The 21,213-nt window shown below is 45.2% G+C and overlaps 1 protein-coding gene across 1 annotated transcript; it reads right to left on the bottom strand.

Moving 5' to 3' along the window:
* Positions 1-10,836: 10,836 nt before the first annotated feature.
* Positions 10,837-20,917, bottom strand: knl1 (kinetochore scaffold 1). Its single transcript, XM_056295075.1, has 15 exons — positions 20,690-20,917; positions 18,565-18,688; positions 18,392-18,479; positions 18,011-18,101; positions 15,773-15,889; positions 15,588-15,675; positions 15,333-15,398; positions 15,211-15,250; positions 14,661-14,765; positions 14,444-14,544; positions 14,266-14,322; positions 13,462-13,571; positions 13,264-13,385; positions 12,730-12,855; positions 10,837-10,975 (listed from the first exon to the last, which is right to left on the bottom strand). The coding sequence occupies exons 1-15, from the start codon at positions 20,915-20,917 to the stop codon at positions 10,867-10,869; spliced, it is 1,572 nt and encodes a 523-aa protein (XP_056151050.1). The 3' UTR covers positions 10,837-10,866.
* Between the last annotated feature and the right edge of the window lie 296 nt (positions 20,918-21,213).

Below are 21,213 nucleotides of genomic sequence, written 5' to 3'. Positions count from 1 at the left end.
GAATGGCAACCTTTCTTTAATGAAAAGGTTACATATAACGGTGTATCAGGTTTCCTTTCTAATAGGCAGTTGTAATGATATTGTGGTTCATCTGATACAAAAATAATACTCAGTTGTGGTATGGGTAAAACACCTTTTTGACTGCCCTACCTTACACTCTGTAGCAATTACCTCATAGAGTACGTATTATATTATTCCATTATTAAATCTGGCAATTTATTTTTGTAGGCCTAGAATATATATCCAAGTGTCTCCTAACTCAGTAACCATCAAGAAACTGATCTCAAGCTTACACACCTAAAGGTTTTGGCACTGTAATCGGCAATCTTCAAGTATGATCTCAATTTTGCATGGACTTTGGCAGCGCTGATATGCGAAAATGAACTAAATGGGTTTTATTTCTATAAAAAAACAAAACAACGGTATAGCTGGTGGGCAAGTAATGTAATTGGTGTATGCCTGAACACCGTGTAACATCGGTAAAAAGGACTACTGCGGCAAGCCTAGTCTGGGCTACGTTTAAGCCTCTAGCCCTTGCTTACACCTTGAGGCATTTGTGGGTTTTTCACAGCTCAATATTGTGACTCAGTCTTAGGCAACATGACCTGTACTGGGGTGAACCTACACAGATCCAGCAAAAAAGCAAATGGAAATTAAGTGAAAAATCATGTTTACCATTGTCTAATCTGATTGTGAACACACCAGCGCTGGGCTGTTGCACCACTTCTTCAAAGACATCAGCATCCACCTCAGTCCCTGTCTCATCAGAAACTCTGACGCATTCACTGACAGCTGGGAAGGAGAACTTGATGAAAGCTATGGAATAAATAACAAGCAGAGCTTCCTTCCATAGGGAATGTTCCAGATGTCGGGCTGTTATTGTGTAGAGCTGTATGGGACTCTTCAAGAGAGGCTTTGGTAGTGACAGAAAATCTGTTAGTGACTTGGACATCCATCCAGTAAGCTTGTTACAGTTATGACTCAAAAAGTATTCTCCACGATGCTCTACAGGGTTTCATTCTGGTGGAATCCTTCAGTTCGAGGGGGGGGGGGGGTGCTGCTGAATGCAGAGAATTCAGGGGGGCAACCCGGGACCGCCACAGCCGGGACACGAACCCGTATCTCCTGCACCGCAGGCGACAACGTTAACCAGTCGACTAAAGGGTCCGACCCGTTAGCCAAGGGCTACCGAGTCTATCTATCCATGCACGTTACACTACCCAACTCTTTCGGGAAGCGCTTCAGCATATTGATCAGCTCCCTCACGCTTCTGGGCGCACGCGCTTCCGATGACCTCACGGTCTCACCATCCCACTTCTGACACCAATGTTGTATTCATTGATACGGTATAATGAATGAGGCAGTTTACTCAAATTGTTTGTCTTTAATGAACGCCATCGGGGCATCCCCATGACATATCGCCACTACATATTCTATCTGTGAATTCATGCCAGGCCAAAATAGAATGTTTCTAGCCCTTTGTTTACTCTTTTCTACTCCCATGTGTCCTGTGTGTATGCGTCTTAGCATTTCTTCTCGTAGTGTGTGCGGAACAACGATTTTCTCACCTTTGAACAACACACCGTTGATTTCTGTGATCTCGTCCCTGTGATTCCCATATTCAGCAACACTGGGTGGACACTTCTTTCTTGATTCAGGCCAGCCAGCCCGAATTACCTGTTTCAACACGGTGAGCTGCGCGTCTCGGGATGTAGCTGCTTGGATTTCCACAAGCTTGCTGTCACTCACAGGTAGGTTACTCATGAGCATGTGTATTTGGGCATCCATGCCTTCACTCAGATTGGTCTCGTCGGTGACGATTGACTTCCTGGACAACGTGTCTGCGACTGGAATGTCTTTTCCGGGACGGTGCATGATAGTGATGTCATATCTTTGCAGTTGCAGTATCATGCGTTGAAGTCTGACTGGTGCTGCTGCAAGGGGTTTCTTCAGTGTCAATTCGAGAGGCTTGTGGTCAGACTCGATAACTATGGGGAACCGCCACAGCCGGGACGCGAACCCATATCTCCTGCACCGCGGGTGACAACGTTAACCAGTCGACTAAAGGGTACGACCCGTTAACCAAGGGCTACCGAGCCTATTCATCCATGATCGTTACATTGCCCCCCCTTCCTTCGGGAAGGGCGTCCCTGGCCTGACCGTCACAGCCGGGGTGCGAACACGTGTATTCCGTACCGCGGGCAACTACGTTAACCATTCGACTAATGGGCCCGACCCGTTAGCCAAGGGCTACCGAGCCTATTCATCTGTGATCGTTACAGTATTAAGCTTTCATTTGAATGACAGCCTGCGGAAGGAAACTTTTTATATCTGGTTGTTTTGGGGTACAGTGCTCTCCCAGAGGGAAGGAGTTGGAACAGGTTGTGACCAGGGTGTGATGGGTCTGCAGTGATGAGGAGGGCAGGTTGGCACCAATGATTTTCTCTGCAGACCTAACTGTCCGTTGTAGTCTGTCCCTGTCCTTTTTGGTGGCCGAAATAAACCAGACCGTCATGAACGTGCAGAGGACAGACTGGATTATTGCAGCGTAGAACTGAATCAACAGCTCCTGAGGCAGGTTGACTTTCTTGAGCTGGCAGAGAAAGCACATCCTCTGCTGGCCCTTTTTGATGATTGTGTTTGATGACTGATGGATGCCCACCTTGGGTCCTGGGAGATTGTGGAACCCAGAAATCTGTAGGTTTTTCACCCGAGACACCGTGCTGTTGCGTATGGTGGTAGTGGGGGGAGGCAGTGTTGGGGGACTCCTCCTGAAGTCCACTGTCATGACCACAGTTTTGAATGTGTTCAGCCCCAGGTTGTTATTACCAAGAACACAGAGACTGGCGGACACAAATGCAGGCAGCTAGACAGTAACCAGTTCTCAGAGTATTTAATTTGGTTCAAGGGTTAAAATCCAGAAAGGCAATCAGACAGGCAGAGGTACAAAATCGGTAGGCAGAAGACTTCAAGAACCAGGCGGACTAACAAACAGGCGACGGTACCAAAACAGGAGACTGAGACTCGGAAACCAGGAACGAAACAGTGAGACACGGGGAAACTCTCTAACATGACACGCTGGAATGCTGCTCTAGGAGACAAGACAATCTGGCACTGACACACAGGGGAGCACTGGTTAAATACACACAGGAGGGAAGGGATAACGAGGCACAGGTGAAACACATAAGGGCGGGGACAGGTAATCACATGGGGAACAGGACGTGAACACAGAGACAAGACTATCAAAATAAAACGGGAAACTGACACATGACAGACCCTGACAGTTATGGCCACACCAGAGGGCCAGCTGATCAACCTCTCGTCTATATGCAGACTCGTCACCATCCTGGATAAGGCCAATGATGGTTGTGTCGTCCGCAAACTTCAGGAGCTTACCAGACGGGTCACCTGAGGTGCAGTCATTTGTGTAGAGGGAGAAGAGTAGAGGGGAGAGCACACATCCCTGGGGGATACCAGTGCTGATTGTGATTTTTACCAGCCTCACCAACTGCCTCCTGTCCATCAGGAAGTTTTTAATCCACTGGCAGATGGGGGCTGGTACAATGAGCCGGGTGAGTTTGGAGTGGAGGATATCTGATATGATGGTGTTGAATGCTGAGCTGAAGTCCACAAACAGGAAGTATAATGATGTGCATTTGATTCAACAGCACTGATATATGTAGTGTTGGAAATAAATTATATTTTCTTTGGCAAAGAGCAAGTAATGCCCCCGGTGTGTAAAGGCTTTAAAACAGATTAATAATCTCAGCGATTCATTTTTGCTTTTGTTCACCAAACACAAGTCTTTTGATGTGAGGTGGGCCTATGCCGCTTTCGAATGTCGGAATATCCAGCATGACACGCGTCATTTTTTAGCTCAAGGTAACGACCTACAGCTGGCTTGCTGTCCACAGTAAAATCAAAGCCATCGAACGGGAGCAAGAGCCTACAGTTAAGTCAACACTGAGGACCTTATTCAAAGTGGATCCGATTATATCCACCCTAGAAAGAGCGTGCAGTTATAGTCTGATCCCGCGGGGACAGAAATGATCTAAGACCAGCCAAAAAGCACAGCACACCACCTTTTGCAAACACAAGTAACTTCAACATAAAGCAGAGATTTCGTATCTCAAGAAAAAGTAGTTCGTCGTTTAAAAATAAAAACCAAAACAACTTGCATCCAATAGACATGAAACTTAAAGTTCCTGTGGTTGCCCACCGAATTCGCTACAATACTGTCGCGGGCTGATAATTTACACCTCAGTGTTGACGAGTGGCGTGGGCGAATACACGATGCTGCGACAGACCGGGTGGCCTTTAGCCACACTGTATCCTTGTGCAGTCCCCATCGCCTTTCCAGTCTCAGCATTCAAGAGGCAAGCTGGTTTACCGTTCAAGTGGTCCGCTAACTGGAGCTGCTGGAACACTTCTTGTGACATTACAGTGGCTTCCGCACCTGTGTCGATGACGCACTGGACGGGGATGAGATTAACTGTGATCGGGACCATTAGGCTGGGGCCTTCGCCCTTGGCTCGGGCTATATTGATGACTTGTCGATGCTCAGCTAATTCATTCTTGGAGGACTCCATTTCGCCGCTTGTGGAGCTGGCCAGGTCCGGGCCATTGGACCTGGCCAGTTCTAGTTTCCCGACCTCCTGGGGCTGGGTGACCTCGAACAGTCCCTATTGAAGTGACCAACCTCCCCACAGTGGTAGCATGCGCCCTTTTGAATAGTAAATGGGCTTGGCGATCTGGGTCGAGTTGTTGTGTTTGTGGAGCCCGGCGATCGTGTGGGGGACCTCCCGCGCTCCTGATCGACCTTGAGGGTGGAGCCTGGAAGGGCTAGCTGCAGCTGTCGTTTCATTTCTTTAATCACGTCTGCTACCAGGGCCTGCACTTCCTGCTGTAGCTGAGGAGCTTGTGTTGATGGCGTGGCCGAGGCTATCTCTCTTCCAGGATTCTCATCAGCCCAGGAAATGCGCCTGACTTTCCCTTCCCCCTCCGCATCTCGACCCAGGGTTGCTTTGTAGTTATACTCATGGGCCTCCGCAAGCTTCTGGGCTTCTGCCAGTGTTTTTGGATCAGCGTTCATGACTTCATAGGCAACCTGCTGATTTTGGAGCCCGTTGAGGAACGCATCCGCTGCCAGCTGTTCCTGTAGCTCTAGATCGACCCCGGGGTAGGCTAGCGTGATGAGCCGGAGGACCTCTTCCGCGAACTCAGCCGAGGAGGCCTCCTTCTGCTGACGGACCTCACTCAAGTTACGCCGCACGGTGGAAGGTGAAATGTGCTTCCCATAGCGCTGTCGCAACTGCTCTGTGAGGTGCTGATAGTCTTCTTTGATATGTTCTGGCAGAGAACTGATAAACCGTACTGCAGGGCCTCTCAGCTGCTCATGAAGCCTGTCCAACCGGTCTGCAATGGTCCATCCCTTCTTCCAGGCCATCCTCTCGAAAGGCACAATGAACGCATTCCAGTCCTCACTTCCGGTTGACCAGATTGGGGGTGACTTTGGAAATGGCTGTTACTACTTGCCGCAGAGCTTTTATTTCCCAGACCATTGTCGGCCTGCCTATTGACTGTGCTGGCAGGGAAGTTCACGTTGACAGAGGTGGTGATGAACCTATTAGAATTAGATGTTCTGTCTTCTCCTCTGTGCCGTCGGCGGGAAGCTGGTTCCATATCCGTGTATTCCTGGCCGTCCATGATGAACCTATTAGGCGTTGGATAATCACCTCTTCTGTCTTCTCTGTGCCGTCGGCGGCCAGCTGATTCCACATGTGTATTCTTCTCTGTCCCAACTAACCAATGGTGTGCTCTGGGAGTGTCGCTGTATCACGTCGAGGACAGGAGCGAACTCAGGGGCTTTTTGGGAAGCTGGGGTCGACAGTCCTCCAGCTGCAGTAACCCCTTGGTGTGGGGTGCTGTTTGGAGAGAGGTCAGGAGGGCCCAGGGAGGAAACGGACGCCGCTCCCAGGTGTACACTCGCATCTCCACCACCATTGTCTGCGCCAACAGGTTGCTGTGTTGCGGTTCCAGCCCCCTCCTTCTTCGTTATGCCCACCTGCTCCGTCCTTAGCTGCTCATGCATTTGTTGCACTTGCTGCATTTGCAGCATAAACTGCGTTTGTTGTGTATGCATAAACTGTTGCTTTTGCGTTTGCATGTGTTGCATAAACTGTTGCATTTGCAACATCATTGGCTGTAGCCATACCGGTGCCTGCTGCTGCGGCCTCCCTTCCCCTTCAGCTAGCTCTCCCTGGTCATTCTGTCCTGCGCGCGCGATAAAAGGCGCCGACACACAGTGTTAAGGTTCCGAAGCTAGCTAGCTAACGTTAGCTGTTAGCACAAACGGCTAGGCTACTGGAGACTTCTTCTGACGGACGCAATCCCGTTTCCTGACACCATTTGTCGCGGGCTGATATTTACACCTGTGTTGACGAGCGGCGTGGGCGAACACACGATGCCGCGAGACAGACCGGGTGGCCGTTAGCTACTGTTAGCTAGCAATAGCGGCTAGCGACCGCGCTATGCTAACCTGCTGTCCTGACGCTCGGTAGCGTAACGTTAACTTTAGGTTTGTAGACTCACCCTTTTGGTGTTCCGCGACGAAAGGGGGTCTAGCTGATCACTCTCTGACTCTCTGGCTCTTTGCTGGTATAGGGGTTCGCTTGGGGCTGTAACCTGGCGGGTCCCGGCATAGACGGGAGGAGCAGCTCGACTCACGTCTATACTTGTAGGACTCCAGATAACAACTGCCTACGCTCCCGGGTCAAGCTGGCTATCCCCGCGACAGCGCGTGCCCCCCACCCAATGGCAGCTTCCCTCTCTAGTAACCCTGACAACAGTAGTGGTCGCCGCGGGTCCGTCAGGACCTTAGCATATGGCCGCTGCTACGCAAATGGGTCCGCAGCAGCAACTTCTCGTGGTACCTCCTTGTTGTGTCCATACATATACATAGTGATGCATTGTGTTCTGTTAATGCTATTTACGTTGGAGAGCGCTAGGTGGCACGACTATGGTTTATATGTTCCGGGTACTGTGAGTTACGCATGTGTAGAAGGAGTAGAAGAAGAAAACGTGTTGATGAAAAACTGCTAAGTAAAGTACATGCTCCCCTGTTCCTCTGCTTCGTGTGTTGATGTCTGATACCGAACCATCTACACAACAAAGTGGCGACGAGAGTAGTAGTGACGAAGAGATGGCTTTGCTCTCCTTGCAGGAGGCTTTGCTCCCCTTGCATCCATGGTTGGGATGCAGGTGAATAACGAGGTCACGTCATAGGATACCATGGTTTCATCCGGATCCAGTTTTACGCCTTGGACCTTGTCCACGAAGTCAATGGAGTTTTGGATATGGTGAGGTGTTTCGCCCACTAAAGGGGTCAAGATGTTGGCTATATGTTTGGCAATGTTGTACGTGACCGAGTTTATGCTGCTGACGATGGGCCTGAGGGGGGTTCCATCTTTATGGATCTTAGGGAGTCCATATATGCATGGAATGTTATCTTGTGGGTAGAGACGGTGGTATTGTATCCGATCGATGGTTCCTCCTTTCTGTAGTTTCTGTAGGTACTCTATTATTCTCCTCTTGTAACGTCATGGAGGCTTTGGAAACTGTGAGGCAACGTTTGCTACGTGACAACACCCTCCACAATAGGACCAACCTCAGCCCAGACCAGATTTGCCAACTACTGGACCTTTGCCTGAACACTACATATTTCCAATTCAGGGGCCAGTTTTACAGACAGAAACACGGATGTGCAATGGGCTCACCAGTATCGCCCATTGTGGCCAACTTATATATGGAAGAGGTAGAACACAAGGCCCTGAACTCCTTCAGAGGAACACCTCCGAGCCACTGATTCAGATATGTGGACGACACATGGGTCAAAATCCAAACACAAGAGGTGCAAGCGTTTACCAAACACATCAACTCAGTGGACAAGAACATTAAGTTCACAAGGGAAGACGTAAAGAACAACAGTTTGCCCTTCTTGGACTGTGATGTCCACATTGGGGAAGACAGGAGCCTCCACATTGGGGTTTACAGGAAACCTACACACACAGACCAATATCTACTTTTTGACTCACACCACCCGTTGGAATACAAACTGAGCATCATCAGAACTTTGCAACACAGAGCTGACAATGTGCCCAGCAGCACTCAGGCCCAACGAGAAGAACACAAACACCTGAGGGGAGCTTTAAAAACCTGCGGCTACCCCAGTTGGACCTTTGTGAAAACTGCAACACGTTCCAAAAAGACACTCCAGGTGAGCGACGAGGAGAAAAGGAACAGAAGGAATAACACAGTCATCCTGTATGTTTCTGGGGTCTCCAAGAAACTCAGGAGAATTTTCAACAAACACCGCATCGGTATACTTCAAACCCTGCAACCGACTCCGACAAAGACTGGTTCATCCCAAAGACCATGTACCACATACCCGGAAAAGCAATCTGGTGTATGCTGTACAATGCAATGAGGATTGCACTGACCTATACATAGGAGAAACCAAACAACCACTACACAAACGGATGGCCCAACACAGAAGACCAAACTCCTCAGGACAGGACTCAGCAGTCTATCTACACCTAAAGGAGAAGACACACTCCTTTGAGGACAGCAACGTACACATTTTGGACAGAGAAGATAGATGGTTTGAAAGAGGGGTGAAGGAAGCCATCTGTGCGAAACTGGAAAAACCATCCCTCAACAGAGGAGGAGGTCTGCCACACCACCTATCTCCCACTTACAATGCCGTCCTTTCATCTCTACCCAGGAGACTCAAGAAGCCTAGCCTCCAAGAACAACAGTCGGTCACTAACGGCTCCAACGACTCTCATGACCACTGAACAAGGAAGTCGAAACTAACACCCCCAACGACCGTCGCTGCTAAACAAATGTAAATCAATAGCTCCGATGGCGACGGGTGCGGCCAAACATCGGTACACAAAAGAGCCACTCATATCTATGGCTCTGTTAGTGACGGGCGTTGGTAAACATCTGATCACAAAGAGCCACGCATATCAATAGCTCTGACGACTCCTAGAGGATAAATTCTGAGTCTCATCACCAGCCAGTCAGACTAGCTTGGTCTAGTCAGAAAGGCACGAACTGAGGAAGCCTCTTGGATGAGAGGCGAAACGTCTTCACGGATATATACCAAGTCCAGTTGCACTTAATTCAACTCCTTTGGATAACCATGACCTGGATGAATGAGAACATTCACAGACATTATCCAAGAGCCAATGGAGAAGTTGAGAGATTCAACAGAAGCCTTAAAGACTGCCTACAGACTGCATCAATCCAAAGAGAACCCTGGAAATAATTCCTGAGAATTTACCTGATGGATTACAGAGCAATGCCTCATTCTACGACTGTAGTATCCCCTTCAGAACTGCTCCATGGTCGACGAATGAGAACAAAGCTACAAGTGATGGAGATGCCTGTACCTCCAAAAGATGGACACGCTGTGCGTGAAAGAGTGAAGCAAAAACAAGTGAAGACGAAATCAACTGACTTCCAGTCTGGTGACAAAGTACAGATTAGGAAGCCATGGAAAGTAAAGAAAGGAGAACTGAAGTTCACAAAACCAAGGACTGTTGTGACAAAGAAAGGACCAAACACTTACTTGCTCGATGATGGAAGGATTTGGAACACCTCACGCTTATCTGCACTGCCAGAGTTGATCCCGGATACTGACTCTGACAGAGCAATGGACTGTACTAAACCAGAGACTGATAAACCACCCGACTCTAACTCTGATAACCAGCTCAGGTATACCAGGATTAGAAATCCACCTAGCTGGACCAAAGACTTTGTCATGGGAAAGTGGAAAAAAAAAATACTGCTGACTAATGTGAGGAGGGAAAAGAAAATGTAAAAAGTGAATGATGTTATTGGGTTACATACATTATTCAGAGTGTAATACTGTCAGTTCTAATCTAAGGTACTAGAAGTATTCTTTGTTCAAAAGGGGAAGATGTTGTGTCCATATACATACATAGTGATGCATTGTGTTCTGTTAATGCTATTTACGTTGGAGACCGATAGGTGGCACTACTATGGTTTATATGTTCCAGGTACTGTGAGTTACGCATGTGTAGAAGGAGTAGAAGAAGAAAATGTGTTGATGAAAAACTGCTAAGTAAAGTACATGCTCGCCTGTTTCTCTGCTTCGTGTGTTGATGTCTGATACCGAACCAACTACACAACACTCCTGTTTTCACAGTCTGCTGCGGGGGCGACCGGGTTCCCGGCGGTATCACCGGGTGGGGCGATTGGACTTGTTAGCCTGTCGGGCAGTTCATCTAGGAGGAGGACAACTCTGATGTCAAACCTCCGCTGCCTTGCAGGTGTACTCGTCTACAGGAAAGGCTTCGGGAAGAAACCCTGAGGGAAAATCTGCATCCGTCTCCATTGCCAGTCATCTCGCTAGTCTTGCCACCGGTAGTGGGTGGTCTCGGCCGAGAGAGCTGGGTTGATGATGCACAACTCTTCCTCACTTTAATCATCGCGCAAGTCACCAGTCATCATCACGGGATGACCACATGGTCCTCGTCGCTGCAACGGACGAATAACGTTGGTTAGTGTTGTGTAAACGAGCTATGTGGTGCATGTCATGTCCGGGGGAAAGGAGCTACACATGCGAGACACATGAAATCCGTACACAAGTAATGAATTCAGTAAAGTGTAAAAACTTTATTAACCTTTACATAACCAAAACGCAACCAAACAGCAAAAGATTAAAAGGGCTAACTATGAATATTTACATAATCGAACAACAAAGAATTCAAGAACTATGATTAAGTAAGTGTGTGTGGTGGTGTGTCCCGCCAGAGGAGCAGGAATACAGGGTGGGTCTTAACGAGGTGTCCCTGAAAGTAGATCTTCATTAATCTTCTTGACAATCTTGGTGAGGAGGTTTTTCGCCGGAGTGACGGATGAAACTATTTCCTCAATCTGATGGACACTGCAAATACATGGAGACAAGTCAACTACTGACAGGGCTACAGACCAACATTTTCCCCACTCAATCTTTTAGCAGGTGGCTGCAACACAACATTTGGTCAGTCCGACTGCTGTTGTGTAGATTGCTGACAAAATAGAGAAAAGCTACTGGCTCTGGATCCAGATGATGGGCTCATCAAGGTTTGACATCTACAAAATAACAAATATTAAGCAAACGAAACTGGAAAACGTTGATCGAGTTGAAGATGTTGGGCTGGCAATAAGAAGCGAAAACACTGACAAACACTTGAGACTACTCTTACACCCATAATGTTGTTAATGCTCTTCCTTTTACTAAAGAAAACCCTGTAACTATGGATCCTGTCCCAATTCTTCCAGTTTCAAATTTTCATTACATTAGGAAGCATCCATCCATTATCCGAACCACTTATCCTGCTCTCAGGGTCGTGGGGATGCTGGAGCCTATCCCTGCAGTCATTGAGCAGCAAGCGGGGAGACACCCTGGACAGGCCACCACACAGGGCCGACACACACACACATTCATACCTAGGGCAATTTAATTTAGTACTTTAGGAAGCAGCAGAGTAAAACTGGTTCTGTGGAGAGGCCACTAAAATCTCTTTCCAGACCAACCTTAATGAACTAAATGCATTATGAAAAAAGTTCTTTGCCATGTAGCTACTGGTAAACAGACCAAGATTTACCCTTGAAGAGTCGGATACAACTATTACTACTACTACTACTACTTTCAGCTGCTCCCGTTAGGGGGCGCCACAGTGGATCATCTGTTTCCATCTCTTCCTGTCTTCTGCATCTTCCTCTGTCACACCAGCCACCTGCATGTCTTCCCTCACCACATCCATAAACCTCCTCTTTGGCCTTCCTCTTCTCCTCTTCTCTGGCAGCTCCATATTCAGCATCCTTCTTCCAATATACCCAGCATCTCTCCTCCACACATGTCCACACCATCTCAATCTTGTCTCTCTTGCTTTGTCTCCAAACCGTCCAACCTGAGCTGTCCCTCTAATATACTCGTTCCTAATCCTGTCCTTCTTCATCACTCCCAGTGAAAATCTTAGCATCATCAACTCTGCCACCTCCAGCTCCACCTCCTGTCTTTTCATCAGTACCACCGTCTCCAAACCATATAACATAGCTGGCCTCACAACCATCTTGTAAACCTTCCCTTTAACTCTTGCTGGTACCCTTCTGTCACAAATCACTCCTGACACGCTTCTCCACCCACTCCACCCTGCCTGCACTCTCTTCTTCACTCCCCGTTACTTTGGACAGTTGACCCCAAGTACTTAAACTCATACGCCTTTGTTACCTCTACTCCTTGCATCCTGACCATTCCACTGTCCTCCCTCTCATTCAGCATATGTATTCCATCTTGCTCCTACTGAATTTCATTCCTCTTCTCTCCAGTACATACCTTCACCTCTCCAGGCTCTCCTCCACCTGCACCCTACTCTCATTACAGGTCACAATGTCATCCATGAGGATTCAGATAGTGTTCCTAAATAGAAATGCACACTTGCTTTTTTGTTCGCAGTTGTGATTTTCTGCAGCTTATGTTTTATTTGAAGCTGGTGTGTGAACGATACACATTTCCAATTAAACCTACTGTCAGCAAAACGCAAATGATTAATATTAATTATGAAGTACAACTTTGGACTTACAACTTAAGTACACTTAAGGAGGATCCTTAAGAGTCCCCAATAGTGTTCTGGATCACAAATAAATTCCACTTACGTTGTATTTCCAATATGGTTTTTGTAGTTTTGCACTTGAGGGACACAGAAGGGATAAGCTGCTGTGAGAGCTACTGACAGCTCAAATTTGACAAATGCCTCCAGACTGCTGAAGAGAAGACGCACTCTAGAAGGAGGTGAGAGAATATTCCGTCAAGTTGTTTGTTATTGAAAAAGGTGACACTCCTTTTACATTGCAGTGCTCTTTCACCACTCACTCAGCGGTCAACGACACAAAATACATGCATGTGTCAGAAAGATGGAAAAGAGTATCATGTAAATGGCAAGTGAGACAGATTTGGAACAGAAAAACATTTAGAAGTTTTTGTGGTAACAATGGTGGAAGTATTTCCAAGATATTTAAGCGTCTATAAAAGTGTACAATGCACATCCATTTCCTCCAGGTGCCGATTCCCATCCTTGAAGGTAGCCATGCAACACACATCACATGAAAGATGTTGGCAGTCTGTAAATCACCTTAACAAAGGAGCTATAAATACTCTTAGCTAGTGCAACAATTGGGAACAGATCTTACTGTGTGTCTACACAGCTGATGTCCAGGATATTCAGGCTCATAGCACCAAATAACTTCAGCCGGCGCACTTCCTCACCCAGTAGACGACAACGACTCACCACCAAGCCCACATCATGCAGCAGCTGAGAAAAACAGGAGACAACAGCTTATTGAGGCATAGTCGTTGACACTTATATCTCCGTTTCATCATGTGCATACCTTTGGGATGTATTTGCTGGTTGGGTACTTCTTCACCCATGCAGTCTCTCCTTCAGTATACTGGGATAGCAGCTTGTGAACTAGATGAGCGTGACACGGCGAGACTCTCTCTAGTATGAGAGCAGCATTTTAAGAAATCGTTAGTTTGAAAAACCAAGTTGACGGTCCATCCACTGGTCCAGTGGAAGAGAAGACCAGAGTCAGGAATTCACACAGAAAACAACATGTGGCTTAACACTAGAACGACCAGGACTTCACTCCTACCTAAAATGACCATGGACGGTCAAAATGACCGCCGGTTTTTAACCTCTATATTCTATCAAGATAAATACCCGAATGAGATATTAATGTATTACATATGTTAGTATGTCTGTTAGGAAACGACTGACACCAAAATTAACATTTTAGTGTATTTCTAGGACAGAGTTTAGACTATTCCTCTGCACTGGAGGACGCTAGTGTGCTTCTAGGACAGAGCAATTAACTTCACGAAGGAAATGACGCGACCAGCACACATCATAAATGGTGACATGACATGCAAATTACGAGACGGTCATGTTGACCGCTCATGGTCGTTTTAGGTAGATCTTATCGTAACTTTTTTGTGCAATTGATCTTAAAACTCATTTTAATGCAAATATATGCAAATTTAGGAGAATTCAGAGAGCGATAGGTCTGTATCTTTTTTTTTTCTTTCACAAAGTTATTAAACTTTGAAAACCCACAAACGGTCATGATTACCGTCCTAGTCGTTCTCGTGTTAAACTACCACCAGTAAGGAAATTGTTGACATTTTCATCTCACCATCTAGAGAAAACTTGAAAATGATGTCAGATATAGTCCGCTCGGGTGCCTCATCTCCTTAAATCCAAAAGAAAGGCAAGGGGAGTTAACGACAGCAAACATTAAAAACTCAATAATTAAGAAAAGAGAACAAGCAAATACACAAAAAAAATGTATTTGCCATTGATAACTATCTTACCGTCACACTTTTCAAACACCACCTCTAGAACCAGCGTCTTATGGAGGAAGGAGTAGACCTGGAAGTTACCCTGCTTTTCCTCAAACTTCCACTCGGTAATCCTGTGTAGAAACGACAACGTGCATTGGCGTTACATTTTACAGGAATAAAGCTTCAAAAGGAAACTGCGGGGTGATCATTTCAAAATAAGAGACATCCAGTAAAACCAGAAACTGACCTATGCAGCATGTCAGTGTGGTTCTCAAGATTCTGAGTCTCAGTTTTCAGTCTTTTCAGTTTGTCCAGATTGCAAGTCTTCTGTACTTCCAACTCGTATATTTGTCTGTGGCAAAAACAAAACAAATAAGCACATTTACTTGTATGACAAACTATTTCAGTGATGTTTCAATGGAACGTTTATATATGTTTTGTTTTTTGGGGGTTTTTTTCTGGCTCCCACCCTTTTTTTTCTCCCCAGTTGTACTTGGCCAATTACCCCATTTTTTCCGAGCCGTCCCAGTCGCTTCTCCACCCTGATACATGTGGAGTCGCCAGCCGCTTCGTTTCACTTGACAGTGAGGAGTTTCACCAGGGGGACATAGCGCATGGGAGGTTCAAGCTATCCCCCCCCCGAACAGGCGCCCCGACCGACCAGAGGAGGCGCTAGTGTGGCGACCAGGACATGTACCCCCATCCAGCTTCCCACCCACAGACACGGCCAATTGTGTCTGTAGGGACGCCCGAGGAAAATGTATTGTTGAGGTAATGACATAATTCAGTCAGCTTACCTTTCATTATCGGCCAGTGACTTTGTTACCGCCGCCAGTCCTGTAGGAAAAACAACTCTTCAGCGTAAACACTTAAACAAACAACCAAACAAAAAGGGGTAATTACTGGTATCAAGATTTACCTTGCTCAGCAGATTCCAGTGTTGGTTTACTATCTTCTAAACCGTTTCCTTCAACTGCATTAAGTTCTGGGGGGGGGGGAGAGAGAGAGAGAGAGAGAGAGAGAGAGAGAGAGAGAGAGAGAGAGAGAGAGAGAGAGAGAGAGAGAGAGAGAGAGAGAGGTAAGATCTGAAGCACTATTCACTTTGCGAAAAACAGCACACAATGGATGGCACCATACAAAGAACAGACATTTGTCTCTCTCCAACATGACATACCAGCTTGTAAGTGCTGAATACAGTCATCGAGGTCTTTCAGCATCACGTCGCTCTCCTCGAGCTTTCCTCTCAACTTCTGCTGTTCGTTCTGCAACGTTTAGAAATGTCAATAACATGCATAAACATAGAGGCTAAAATATTCAAAACGATCACACAATTCACCGGCCCTGTCGTAGGACTCTTACCTTACTGGCCCGAAGAAGATTTGAGTACAGGACCCCTTTCAATTTGTGCGACTCAACCTTGCTTTTCTTTCTGAAGAAGTTGTTCTTTTCTTTTAATTTTGCACCAAAACGTTTCAGCTGTGAGTGATAAAGGACACAGTGTCAGGATGATGTGTAATATCTGTAATCTCACAACTCCCAGATTTGTAGCTGCACACTGTGAAAGCCACTGTGGGTATGGAATCGTTCTTTTAGATTCTGAAAGGACTTGTTCAGATGATTACCTCATCTGAAAATGTTAATAAACGTCTTGATTTGGTAATGCATTAACGCTGGATGACTTGTTTGTGCTACCGCTTTACAGCACGACAGCTTGCCATCCTTTAAGCCGGGAACACACCAGAAGATTCACAAGCTGTTTATAACCCCAACTTGGCTATGTTGAAAACTTGTTTTTAAAAAAGGCATATTGCAGGTTTAATTGTTCATGAAATGTATAGTCAACCTTATCTGAAAATCGCCATTTGAAAAGTTAATGCAGGATTTACTGTTTTACAAGACATAAGGGTATAAAGGTATATAATTTAGATGTTAAAAAGGGTATAAAGTCAGAGGAAGAGGTGGCCATTTTGAGCAAAGCTCATCAAAACACCTTAATTTCAAACACTGCATCATATTACGTAACAGAAGGGAGTCGGTTAGAGTGATCGCCTCACAGCAAGAAGGTCCTGGGTTCAAGCCCCCGGGTGGTCCAACCTTGGGGGTCGTCCGGGATCGTCATCTGTGTGGAGTTTGCGTGTTCTCCCTGTGTGTGCGTGGGTTTCCTCTGGGGGCTCCGGTTTCCTCCCACAGTCCAAAGACATGTAGGTCAGGTGAATCGGCCGTACTAAATTGCCCATAGGTATGAATGTGTGTGTGTTGGCCCTGTGTGATGGTCTGGCAGCCTGTCCAGGGTGTCTCCACACCTGCCACCCAATGACTACTGGGATAGGCTCCAGCATCCCCGCGACCCTGAGAGCAGGATAAGCGGTTCAGATAATGGATGGGAAGGAGTCGGTCTCCTCGGCACTGCCTCAGTTCAATGTGCAGTAGTGTTAGTCTGAACGGTCGTGATAGAGTAAGTTTGTCTCTTCTGCAGTGTTTTTATAATTGCATTTAACCATTTATCATCATGGTAAATTATTGTGTTTGTGCAGGTTGCACAAACTCCAGCCTTTCAGGACATCTAGTCCACAATTTTCTCAACAGGAAAAGGAACGGTGCTAGCTTTCGTGCCTGGGTGCGTTTTGTGCAGGTGAAGAGATGGGATTTCACTGCTGCATCTCTTATGAAAAACACAGTGATGTTTTATGCCATTTCAGATAAAATAAAATAGATTAAATAAAATAAATAAATAAAATAAATCATCAGCTGTTAAGCTGATGATTGCTTATGGCATGAAACAGGCTTGTACTGTCTCATAAAGAATTTACTTGACCAACTGGATTATTTTGCTCCTTAGTATTTGTTGAGCACTTTCCCTACCGTTGAGTGTCTCTTTTAACAACGTTATAGTGTGTGTATGTACGTATGTATGTATATGTATGTGTGTATATGTATGTGTGTGTGTGTATATATATATATATATATATATCCCCCATATCATTTTCCTACACATTGATTTATTGGGGTCTCCAACCTGCAAACTGCTCTCCCTCTAAGGTAGTAGAGAGTCTGCACTGGTCTATGAAAAATTGGGCAGGTCACCATGGACAGTCAGCAAACATTATCTTGCAGTGTGTGGAGGTTTAAGATTCAAATTGCTCTCCTCCCATTTGAGCCTTCAACCAGTCAGAACTATATCAAATATATTTGAGTTTGACAACTGGAATCTGGACAAGTCTGAGCTTGTCAAGCAAGTGTGTTTGTCTTTGTGACTGCAATTATAACCAGTGTGCTTGTCTACATGACTGTAATCCATGAAAGTCAGTACTGAATGTGTGATGTATTTTTTCCCAGTCAGTCAGGACTTTAAAAGTCTTCTAGTGTGTTCCCGGCTTTAACAAACTATGCAACAACTGCAGCAAAAGCCATCGACTGAGGGTCTTCGAAAATGGCAGATGATGGCAAATATGCTGTGCGTCTGTCACCTTTCCAACTGAACTTGTCTTTCTTGCTTTGTTGCTGTTGCCGACATTGCTAAATGATTAAGATTGAGATTCAAGCAGAATTACAAATCCCAGCTTCAAAATGAAATATCACTTCAAGCAAGACAAGTACCTCTTCCTCTGTAAAAGATCTCATCTCTTCCCAAAGACGTGGATTAACATGCCTTAGAAGTTTTTCCCTGTCCTTCATTCGGGCTTTCAACCTGGGGTGAAAGGAGAAAACTTGTAGTCGTCTTTGTGGGCTTTACTGGTCATCACTATACTAGGCAAATGCGCAGCATGGGCTTGCACCACATGCCCATTCAGAAGTCAGCCAAATGCTTGATCTGCACATTGCTAATCTGGACAAAGAGAATCTTTACTTCCATCCCCTTTACACCTTTGAAAAAGCATAAAATACTCATCAAAAATAACAAAAAAAAATGGTAAGTGTATACCCTTTTCTTAATGGTGATAAAATTTATACACTATTTTGAAAACAAAATGTACATACCCCTCCACCTTCTCTGTGAGGAACTGGTTGTCCATCTCATACACTCTCTGTTTAGGATGGTCGATATACCTGTCTTTCAGCAAATCCTCTGGTTTCAAATCCAATTCAGATGCAACCTAGAGGGAAGAGACAAAAAAATCAAATTTGCACACTATGCTTTCGCTTTTATTAACTAGTGTTTGAGAAAGATAAACCTACTTTGCCAGGAAGGATGCTTTGCCGTGGGTTATGGATGACAAAATCCAGGTTGAAGAGATTGAAGAACTCTAAAACAGTAATGCTGCCATCATCAAGTTTCTGCAATTAAAAAATTAAAGACAAATAAAAATCTGGCATAAAAACAAACCACTTTTATTTTAAGGAAATTAGCAAAATATACCTTTTGTATATCACTGGTACAGTCTTGAAGCTGAGTTGCAAACAGGCTTTGTTTGAAAGCTTAAAAAGCAAACATTACATTACATTACATTTAACATAGGAGATTGGCAATATATCCAAGGAGATATTCAATTGTGTCCAAAAATCATAGGTAAATCAGCAAGCCACTCAAAAACCTCTGAGCTTGAGAACTTACTGGATTCAGATGTTTCATATCCCAGACCAGCTGTATTACTACTGTTTGAAGGATCTATGGTCTGTGTATTGATGCTTGGAGCTGGAGAACCAGTACTGCATTCATCAACTTGTAATGATTGTCCCTGATGAGAAAGGAAAGGTATTTAAACAAATACCAGGAATAACTGAAAAATATATTGTGGCTTGCTATACTCTAATTTCACCTACCATTTCTGGGATGTTGTCAATGGATGGTTTCTTTCTCTTTACATCCACTGCAGGGTCTTCATCAAGAGCAAAACACATCTTTTCAACATGAGTAACAGTGGGGGAGGACTCTTCAAATGCTTCATTTTCCAAAGAAACTTCCATGCTGGGCCATTGGCTAAGACCTTCTTTTCCACAGATCTTCTGAGCAATATTTGTATCCGGGGTTCCTGAAAAATCCTCATCACTACTAATATTAAGGAGGACCTCATCCTTGATATTTTCCACTAGTATATTGCTGGTTAGTTGATGAGTAAAATCCCCAGTGTTCACTTTCAGATGGTCTCCCAAAGAATTCACACCACTTGATTCCACTGTGTTTGATTTGGGAGGTTTGCCTCTTTGTGGGAGTTTAGGCTTAAAGCTCCCCACAGAAATCCTTGATGTTAAGCATTTACTCATCAAGTTGAGAGGTGCAGTTCTACAGGTGTCTTCCACTGTTGTATGATTATATGACTGTGCATGTTCTTCTTTGTCAGCCAACTTTATTTCACAATCATTTTCCACAACAGACAGGGACTTTGTTTTAATGGGGTTTTTGTCGGAAGTCATTTCCAGTTCGGACACAGTGCAACTGTCCACGGATATCTTTCCAGTGGTCACATTTGTCATGTAGCCCATTTGTTTCAACTTTGACTGAAGGTCGACTAGACTCATTCGTGTTGTCTTAGCGTTCCTCGAAGCTAACTTATCGACTTGGTGGACTCCAGGACTTACATTGGGCAAGCTTTCGAAAACTGGCGGTAAGGAATTTGTGTGTGTCAATTCAGGATCTTTTCCGTTTTCCATGTTCATTGGTTCAATAGAAACTGGAAGGCTAAAGCTTCTTTTAATTGGGCCTTCAGTAAGTGGTGAGCCATCCGATGCATTTCTTTGTTCATCTAGCTGCTCATTATTAATTTTGCTGGCTATGGATGCCTCCATTTCATCCTCTTCTGACACCATACATGCTGACAAAGATATATTATCCTCCTTATGACTGAAACCTGTGGTTGTGGAGGAACATTTCACAGCTGCACAGGAAGTCTGGTCAGAGGAAGCAATCTTCTCTCTTAAATTTGGAGTTTTGCAGATCTGATTCTCCATTCCTGTGGTTTCAGAATTGACAGCAATTGGGTGGCTTTTCTTGAAATCCATGCCATTTAAGTGCAGAGTGAGTGGTTGACTTTTGTGCCCTCTTTCAGTGGATACCTTGGCATTGGTCTTATTTTGAAAAGAATCAGAGATATCCTGTGAGTCACTAGAAACAATGGCTGAAGTCAGATTTTGAGTCATTTCTTTCTCGTTTCTTTCTGAAACAAGTTTCCTTTTTGAATCCAGAATATCAAGTGACCCTTCAACCATACTGTTTAACGAGGATTTTACAGCCTCTAAATTCTTTGCTTCAATGACTCTAGTTTGACATCTTGTGAACTCCATGTCATTTGAATCAGCTCCTGATGTTGAGGACGCCACTTCAAAATTATCGAACGATACCGTGAGAGGTTTAGTCATGTCCATGTCACACTCCTCTTTTGAGGCACGAGTGGCTTTAGTCAAACCTGTCATGAAAGACAGATTTTCGTTGGTTTTTCGTTTTTTGTTCTGTGAAGCATACATTGGGTGAAGGCTTTCTGCATCAATGGCAACTGTCTGGCTTTTTGTTATTTCCATATCATCAGATTCCCAACTGGAGTGCTTGGTTCTGCCCTCCTGTTCAAACATCTTATCTGTACCATTGTCATCCCCTGATATTCTGACTGTTTTTTTGTCAACACTCAACATTGGCTTTACAACATCTAGATTATTTGCTTCAATCATCCCAGTTTGACAGCTTGTAAACTCCATTTCATCAGAATCGGCTCCGAATGTTGAGGTTACTGTTTCACACAACTTAACCTGCAAGGGCAGGTTTGACATTTCTGAGCCACCAGATAGATTAAATTTAGCAACAGAAGCAGTGAGAGGTTGAGTCATGTCCATGTCACACTTATCTTTTGAGGCACAAGTGGTTGTAGTTG

This window comes from Lampris incognitus, chromosome 15, assembly GCF_029633865.1.
Source record: "Lampris incognitus isolate fLamInc1 chromosome 15, fLamInc1.hap2, whole genome shotgun sequence".
NCBI classification, from domain to species: domain Eukaryota; kingdom Metazoa; phylum Chordata; class Actinopteri; order Lampriformes; family Lampridae; genus Lampris; species Lampris incognitus.
The sequence above is the reverse complement of the archived record's forward strand: the minus strand, read 5'-3'. Positions and strand labels throughout refer to the sequence as shown.

Bases quoted from the DNA above. Each gene is read 5' to 3' on its own strand.
- knl1 (XM_056295075.1), bottom strand. From the start codon at position 20,917: ATGTTTGAACAGGAGGGCAGAACCAAGCACTCCAGTTGGGAATCTGAT. The intron at 15,676-15,772 runs GTAAGAGTCCTA...TAAACGTTGCAG, and splicing joins ATCTTCTTCGGGCCAGTAAG to AACGAACAGCAGAAGTTGAG. The intron at 10,976-12,729 runs GTAAGTGGAATT...ATGTATTTGCAG, and splicing joins AACCATATTGGAAATACAAC to TGTCCATCAGATTGAGGAAA.